The 9183-nt window shown below is 33.0% G+C and overlaps 1 protein-coding gene across 1 annotated transcript; it reads left to right on the forward strand.

The window, feature by feature from the left end:
• Positions 1-16: 16 nt before the first annotated feature.
• On the forward strand, positions 17-8954 carry LOC132740234 (uncharacterized). Its single transcript, XM_060728095.1, has 5 exons — positions 17-86; positions 387-460; positions 2202-2257; positions 5138-5350; positions 7574-8954. Exons 1-5 carry the CDS (start codon positions 72-74, stop codon positions 7942-7944), a joined length of 729 nt encoding a protein of 242 aa, XP_060584078.1. The 5' UTR covers positions 17-71; the 3' UTR covers positions 7945-8954.
• Positions 8955-9183: the final 229 nt, after the last annotated feature.

The raw sequence follows: 9183 nt of genomic DNA on the forward strand, positions 1-9183 counted from the left end.
GATTGATAATTCACCGCGGCAGATGACATATTGACCGAGGCGACTGGGAAAATCCAATTCAGCCAGTGAAAATGATACTACACCCAGTAAATATGATTTTGATAAAAAGTTCTGTTGACTACTGTTTGGACCAATGAGATTGTAGCTATATTTAGATCATATAATAAAGAATGATAATTGAGAATATTTTTGAAAAAAAAAATGAAGGAAATTAAATGTAGCAATATCGGTTTTACAGATTAATAATAAAAAACAAAAACAATAATATATATAAAGAAATGCAATAACCCCGCCTTTACAATGACTCTTCCCCAACTGTATAGCAAATATAAATATTTGAGGGTTTGTTAAATAAACCACTTTAATATATGCTATTCTGATTTCAGGTAATCCTCCTAGTGTTTTTACTTCAGTTGGTACACAGAACTGCATACAGGATCCCAATAAATGAAGCTGAAAGGTAAGGGATTCAACTCACTTGTAACAGTGTTGGAGCAGTACCTATTTTGGCTATAGACGCTAGCAAAAATCATGATCACACAAATATCTTTTTTGCCAAATTCTTACATTTTTCATTCATAATGGTATATAAATGGGTGTGAAGAGATGAATTAGACAATTTAAAGTTCATTCTGTAAATGTGCGAAAAGGCGAGATTTTAGCATTTAATCATTCACTAAGGGCCTAATGTCTGGTGTATATACCCAAAACATGGTATTTAGTGTGGTGTTCCAACATTTGTTTTTAGGCTTACTCAAAGGACAGTGCACATGTGTGCTGGACAGGGGCTGGATTACAAGAGAAGCAGTCAAACCCTCACTATACAGGGGGAATTTTTATTTACCCTTGTCTGTCTGTCCGTTCTCATGTTGTGTCATACTGGTATGTAGCTTAAAAATATTTGACCTAGAGTCATGAATCTTCACAGGAATGTAAGTCAGCATGTGTAGTTGTGCACCTGGGTATTTATGTATAGATTTATTCAGTATTTGTAGAGTTGTTGCCCTTGACTTAGTAAAAATATGCAATGTTTAACTTGTGTCACAAGTAGCACAAAAAGTATTTGACATAGAGTCATTAAACCTTACGAGAAGGTTGCTCAGCATGTATAGTTGTGCACCTAGGGTTTGGCTTGTGGATATATTCTGTCTTGTCAGAGTTATTGCCCTTGACTTAATATAATTTTTTTAATTTTCAATTTTGGTGGTGCGTAACTCAAAAATTATTTAACCTAGAGTCATAAAATTTAAAGGAATGGTGGTCAATATGCGTGGTTTCGTTTGTAGATTTATCCAGCAATTTTAGAGTTATTACCCTTGAATTAGTAAAAATTTGCAATTTTCAACTTGGGTTGCATGTAGATTAAAAAGTATTTGAACCTAAGGCTTATAATAATATGAGAGCAGCCAGAATACTCCTTGACAAAAGTTTTGATACACCTTCATATGATTTGTTTAATGAATTAAACTGGATGTATTTTGACCATTAAGAATCATGTACAAAAAGTCATTTCTTATGTATAGGTCAATGAACCAGACTTTCTACCTTATATGAAAAATGAATTCCTGACAGTAAACAAAAGGCACAATTTAAACCTCAGATCTGCACAAAATGAAAAGCTAATTATACTAAAACCTAAAACAGAGTTTTTCAGACAAATATTGCATATTTTGGTCCAAAAATATGGAATGACATACCAGTACAATTAAAAATCCTAATACTCCCAGCTTAATATATTAAGTGGCAGTTTTCATCTTACATGAACAGTTTGTATAAATTATTTTTATATATTTTCATTATTACTATTACTATCATTTCTTTTAAATTTTGTCCCATATTTTCCCCCAATCATATCATCATGAACACTTTGGTTCTTGCTTGATTACTCATTGTTTCAGTTTACTTGATTTATTTCATTAAAATATCATGATGTCTGTGCATATATGTTGTGTATATGTAGCTGAGGCCCATTATGATGTTTGTGCATATATATTGTGTATAATGTAGCTGAGGCCCACATGGAAGACTGGGAAACCGGAACTGTAAGCCTTATGAAAGAAAGGTGTTACATACTAATACTAAATTTTACATACTTATACTAAATAACTTATTTACTGACCAAGTTAAAATGATTATACTCATTCCTAGGTCAGCTGATGTAAATAAACACAAGTCATGCTTTATATCTTTTTACATTTCAGTAATGCCCCAAGAGAAGATGATGCGCTGGCACAACAAGATGTGAGGAGAAATGAAGGTAAGAACTAAAGGTGCAATAGTCTATAGCTATACTTGTATATTCACAGTGATGCAGCATTGGATTTTACCCAGGTGCAGAACCCTCATACAGTAATAGTTTTGTTGATGATTAATCACAGTATAAAAACACAAATTTTATGGTATAAAAAGTATCAAGGTATTGTTTGAGAAGTGATATAGTGTTGAGTCTTGAATAATGACCTTATCTGTTTTCTGGTTTCCCTTTATTCTACCCAAAACCATTATACTGCCTCCACCAAACCTGTCTCTATTCCTTGTACATCACTAGCTATTTTTTATGCCCCCGGGCATATAGTAATTGAACGGTCCGTCCGTCTGTCCGTACGAGGTTAACATAGAACGGCAAGTTGGATTTTTCTTAAGTTCTACCTGTACCAATGGCTTCATAATTTACACACTTACTAATCCATACAAAGTATATGATCTGGGCAAGTTACATAATTATCGCTTCCATTTGCACCAAATTATGGCCCTTTTCAGCACTTAGAAAATGAATAATGGTTAACCTAAACCGGCTAGTTGGAAATATCTTATGTTCTATCTGAACGAATGGCTTAATAATTTTCACACTAACTTATCAATACAATGTACATGATATTGCCAAATTATATAAATGTGCAGTAATTTCCCTTTTTATCACTTTGAAAATAGGGCCTTTTATGGTTAACCTATTCCGCCAAGTTGGATTTATAAAAAAATTTCACCTAATTACTTAATTTATTTAATGATATCTTTCATATTTGGTAAGTTGATACCTTTAACGGTCCTCTAATTTTTTGTGGTGTTAGGCGTCTCTAGGTCAAGGTCAAGGTCACTTGTGTAAAAAAATAAATCTAAACATTTCTGCTCAAACAGCCTTTATTTTTAAGTTAATGTATTTCATGTTTATAATAGTCATACCAAGGGAGGTCCTCTTCCTTTTCCTTTAGTAAGGGGTCATTTGGGTCAAGGTCACCAATGTCAAAAATAGTTTTTTTACACTTTTACGGGTGTATTAACCTTATTCTATCGACAGATGTCTTGTATATTTTGTAGGAACATAAAATTGAGGTATTCTCATTTGGATGGAGGTAGGGGTCAGTTGGGTCAAGGTCACCAGTGCTAAAAATAGATTTTTACACTTTTGCTCATACAGCCTTTATTTATTGACAGATTTGTATTATAATTGGTAGGAAGATAACTTACATGGTATTCTTCCTTTGGATGGAGTTAGGGGTCAGTTGTGGGAAGGTCAACAGTGCTAAAAATAAGATTTTTTACACTTTTGCCCATACAGCCTTTATATATTGACAGATTTATTTCATATTTGGAAGGAAAGTAAGCTGCTTGATATTCTTCCTTTGGATGGAGTTAGGGGTCAGTTGGGTCAAGGTCACCAGTGCCCATACAGCCTTTATTTTAAATATTGTTACTGACAAGAATCTGAGCCGGGGGGCATTTGGGTTTAACAAACACATTCTTGTTCTTTTTCTTTTTTGGTGATGCATGTATACTTTCCCATCTGCACATATAGGAATATGACTGTTTTAGATGGTTAATTACTGTTGGACATAAAGGTCATTATGCCTTGCTGTAACTTTTGCTGGCAAGAAATGATTACATAAGTGCGTAAATGTGTTTAAGTAGTATGTACCTTACATATAAAAGTTGTATGTGCATAACTGGGCCTATGGCAATCTCCTTCAGACCCTGTGGCGTTAAACCTATTCCTTAAGTAGAGTATAGTCTGTCTGGAGCCACTAAAATGACAGGCAACATTAACTACTGCTGTACCTGCCTGCTCATGCAGCAATTATATCAAGGGCCTGATTACTGAGTGTCAAAAAAGCATGCCATTATCAAATGTGAGATAATTTGTTAGAAAATTCTTGATTTTCTTATCTCTGTTTAGCAGGCTATTGTTAAAAGTCTATGATGAATTATAAATGAAACAGCTGCTGTTGTGCAGGGACAAAGAAAGAAAAGCATTTCTACTACAAAGTATGGTCATACCGTATAACTGGTTATTTCTGCTGGTGCAAATTTTTGCATTTTGGGACTGAAAATGGGTATATTAATTTTTGCGAATTTAATTTCTGCGTTTTTCATCAAAAACTTTTATAAAATTTAATTTCTGCATTTTTCTATTAAATTTACAGCCTACAAACACAATCTTGCTAAACTTATTACGCGATAAACTACATGTAAAATCCATTGTGATTATTGACTACACCAAGAGAGTGTTATAAAAATCTCATAGTTCTTTATCAGTACAACACAATACATAATACAATACAATAAAACAATATATTTTATTTTGCAAAGTTTCTAGCATAATAATGGACAATTTTCACTAGGGCTAGAGGCCAGCAGCGGGTAGTGAGTATTGTTTAATTTAACAGGTAATTTGAGCTGACAAACGGGGTAAATTACATATACCCCGTAAAACTACGAAATATTTGCGAATTTAATTTTTGCGGTCGGAAGGGACCTGCAAAATTTTGCAGAAATTAGCTATCCGCAGAAATAACCAGTTATATGGTATACAGTCGATTATAAAATGTGATTGCATTATCACCAACAAAAGTGAGAATATGATTATACTGTGTCAACTGTTTTCCAATAATCATATACATGTAGATAGCACATATTACACAAATTATGTTTAACAGAAACAAAATACTTATGATATATAACTGGACTCACTTGAAAAAATTAATAGGTCATGGCAGGATTCAAAGTGTAAGTGGTCAGCAATCCTAAACCTCTTTTTACTGGAGGCCATTGAACCTGAGGCATTTCATTTTAAGTACAATGTATTCCATATTTAAAAAACTACTTGTCAAGTTGTAAAGAAAATTGTTATTTTGTTCTTTAGGTGAGAAAAGAAACAAGAGGAACTGCAATGTTGTTCCATTTGATGTTCAGTGCCATGGCCGTTGCCCTTATACTGAAAATGAATGGAATTCAATGAGAAGCAGTTGGAATTGCTCAAATGAAAGAGTAGGGGCAACATATCATTGTACAGACCCAGATGATGAAAGTGGAAATCCTATAGAAGCTTGTGTAGTTCCAAAGTATTGTGATAAAGGTATATTATTATGTATAACATGTACAAATGTGAAACACTTACTTTAAAGCTGTATGGGTGAATAAAATACAGTTTTGGAGATATAGAAACACAAAGAAATTGCCCATACAGGCACAGGGTAATCTGTCCTTATTTCATTAAATCTATATATATAATATAAACAAATTATATATATAGTGGGAAAGAAAAAAAAAGACAGAATCCCCTGTACATTCAGGTATACATGAAAAGATGTATCATAGTTTGGAGACCTTACTAATGAAAATGTGTCAGAGTTAAAATTGTATACATATACATGCACAGTGCATTAACTGGAGTGCATGTATTAATTACCTGCTTGTTCATTGGTTACTTTTTTCTGGGGTTTTATATCGTGACAACAGGGAATGTGTTTTTATGTTTGACTTTGATACAAAAGAGAAAGAACATCAAAACCCTCTGCAATCTGCTTAATACTTTGGGGCTTATCAATAACCCCCCTAGTACAAATCAGACTTATTTAAAGCCTCATGTTTTGCTGCTCTTCCTATTACTTGGAAAACTTTTATTTTGTATATATCCACACAAATTTTGCATTATTGTAGCACATTTTATGCTCACCTGAGCACCAAGTGAACTTTTGTGAGGGCAATGTGTCTGTCTTCTGTTGCTTTTTCCATATTTTTTTTTAAACAAGTCCTCCTTATCTTTACCAAACCTAAAAATATCTATAAAGGTTTCTTTTCAGAAACTTAAAGATGCATAGAGATTAAATAATTGGCATATTAAATAAACTTGCGATTCTGTACATAAGTTACATATATTTCTATACAAATACTATATTTAGGGTCAAAATTGGTTCCACCACAGGGTCAATTTAATTGGTTGATATAAATTTGTATTATAGGAAAATACTTTTCAGTCTTCTTTTTGTGAAACTACAATTTCAACATTCAGTAGAAATTTGACATGATGCATTGCCTAGTGGATCTTTAAATAAAGTTTATAAGTCATGCCCCAGTCAGCCCCAAAAATGGTCCCAACTTGAGGGTTATTCAGTTAACATATTAGACTTGTATAGCATGGGTGTGGAAAAATGAATTTTTGCCACTTGCCCACAGACAATTTGGAAATAAATTTTTACTTGTCCGCAGCTTAACTTTACTTGCCCATATTTTAGTGAAAGTTTATGAGAGGTAATAGTGTCCTTTCGTAGTAAGGTGTGAACAGATTTCTCAATGTAAAAAGTTAATTTCTGCAGTTTGAGGAAATATTCTACAAACTCTATAAGAGAATGAGTTATGTCTAAAGTATCATGATTTTGGAGCTAGTTAAATCTGAATATATGTTTTATCTTTGGGTCAGAACTCATTCTTTTTTGTTTCTCTAACCTCTATGATTAAGGTGAAGGTTTTTCTGATGGGACACTTACTGATTCTCCAGTTCTAAACACAAAGTCAATGGTTGTGCACAATTGTAGAAATTTGATCCAAAACAACTTTACAATTGTAACTAAAAGTGTGTGTTAAAATTTACTGTAACAAGTGGTTTCCTCCATAAAGCCTACATGTGTATATGTATCAGGTAGCTTGCTTTTCTGTTGCTTGTCTATTGCTTTTCTAAAAGAGTTCTCCATTAAGGTGAAATTGTTGATACAAAAATGTGTATTTACTTACATTAAACTAAGATTTCACTTTCACTTGTAAAATTATTTCTAACACTGAAAAACAGTTGTTTCTGGTGACGGGTTTAGTGCCATCATGGTCCTCTTGTTTAATTGATGCTTGCTGGTAGCCCAGACAGAAAAGTGTACAACTCAGACTTATTTCCACCTTTTGTAGTTTTGGAAATCATAAAATACAACATAAGTTTCATCTGTCAACAAGTGTAAATATATAGGGGTATGTCCTGAGCACTAACTAATAACTGTTACTACCAAATTTTTACTTTGTTAACTGTCTTGGATTTATATAAGTTTGATGTAGGAGATTATGTTACAAAGAGACAATTGACTTGAATGATGTATGATGTACACAACAGTGTAAATAGCAAAACTGACATGTTTTATTTTGATCACATTATTCAAACAATGATGATATAGAATGATAGAATTTTATTGAACACTGTATTAAAGTTTTGTTATTTAATTAATGTTTCCTTTACAATATTCACTTGTACTAAGTCTATAAAAATTATTATTCATAACTCAAACTAAATAAATATCTTTTTACTTTTGTTCTGCAGGAAAAAGGCCTGTCATTTCATTTCCACAAGGTCATTTGAAAACAGCTTATATAAATTGTACCTGGTGCCCAGAAGAATATTTTAATCCTCATGAATCAATATGGTCAGCTAACGTTTCAAAATGCCCAGAACCCAGGAAAAAGTGTGGACATCGTGATCAAATAGAGTGTGATATAGTGACCGGTGTGAAACGGCACTGGACTAACTCAAAATGTGAATGTGATATAAAGAACAATTATTTTCCCTTAGATAGTGAAAATCAATGTACTGATCAGTCCTTATACTGTTTTGGGTATCTGCCTTGTAAGAAATCACCAGAGGGATTTGATCAAATATACATCTTTTCTGTGTCAGAAGGTAAGGTGTTTTAGATTTTTTTCTGGTCATTTGAAAAGAGCTCCACTGAAGTCAATTGCCTGAAAATGTAAAATTTTGAATTCTTATACATGTACATGTATATAGAACTAGTTATGCTCTTAAAATGTGAAAATTTGCAAAAGATATAGAGGCTATTTGTTCAGTTCTGTGTAAGATTGGAATATATATTTCACGGAGTGAGCACCAAAAGGTATATTTCACAAGTGGCGCAGCCATGAGTGAAATATGAACTTTTGGTGTTCACGAGGTGAAATATATTTCGATCTAACATTAAACTAAACAAATTTTCTTTTTATGCCCCCACAAAGTGTGGAGCATATAGCGTTGCACTTGTACGTCCGTACGTCCGTCCGTCCGTATGGCCGTCCATACGTCCCGAAATCTTGTGAACGCTATTCCTCTTAAACGGATGGCAGATTTTGCTTCAACTTCCAGGGATGAATCACCATAATGTGTAGATAGAAGAAAAGGAAGGAAATTTTGCTGTGACCAAATTTGTTGTCAGTGGGGGCATCCGTGTCCTTTGGACACAGTTTTAGTTATTACATGCAAAGAAATGTTAAAAAAGATATTTTAACCTAATTCTTAATGTAAAGTGTGCCAAATAATAATACAACGTGACGTCATTTATGACGCATTTATGACGTCACGTCATTAAGTTGGTATCCAGTACTGTGCACGCTGGTATTTCACTGCTTAGATTTAAAACAGTGAAATTATCAAATTGATTATATCATTGTTTAAAACAGTGAAATTATCAGTTTTAAATTTCACTAACCACCGAAAAGCTTGTTATGAAAAAAAAGAAATGTACTGTTAAAGCTACTCTCCGTCACAAAACTGGTCTGAAAAGCATAAACATACAATGTATTTGTTAACAGTTATAAAATAAAAAATAAATATGGGTAGAAGTAAAATTTACAGTTTCCACAAGATCACTTTGACCTTGTCACAATATGGACTACGATGGAGCACAGGCTGATCATAACTACAAAGCACAACTCAGTACAAAATATTTTACATTTTAGAGTCTCTGTTTACAAAAATAAGTGATTATTTATAATGAAAGTAAATGATATGAATGAATAAAAAAATAAATAAATAAAAGTTCCGTGTCATGTTTCTAATGTCCTGTCGAAAAAACACTTTTTCCCGGGTGCGTTACTCAAAACAAATATTCACTGATGCTCGAGATGTGACCCATCCAAAGCAGAAAGATCAATTCTGTACTG

Source organism: Ruditapes philippinarum, unplaced genomic scaffold (genome assembly GCF_026571515.1).
Source record: "Ruditapes philippinarum isolate M1 unplaced genomic scaffold, ASM2657151v2 ctg22709_1_1_1_1, whole genome shotgun sequence".
Classification (NCBI taxonomy): Eukaryota; Metazoa; Mollusca; class Bivalvia; order Venerida; family Veneridae; genus Ruditapes; species Ruditapes philippinarum.

Excerpts from the sequence above, each read along its gene's own strand:
- LOC132740234 (XM_060728095.1), top strand. Across the intron at positions 461-2,201 it reads CCAATAAATGAAGCTGAAAG|TAATGCCCCAAGAGAAGATG; the intron begins GTAAGGGATTCA and ends TTTACATTTCAG. Across the intron at positions 2,258-5,137 it reads AGATGTGAGGAGAAATGAAG|GTGAGAAAAGAAACAAGAGG; the intron begins GTAAGAACTAAA and ends TTTGTTCTTTAG.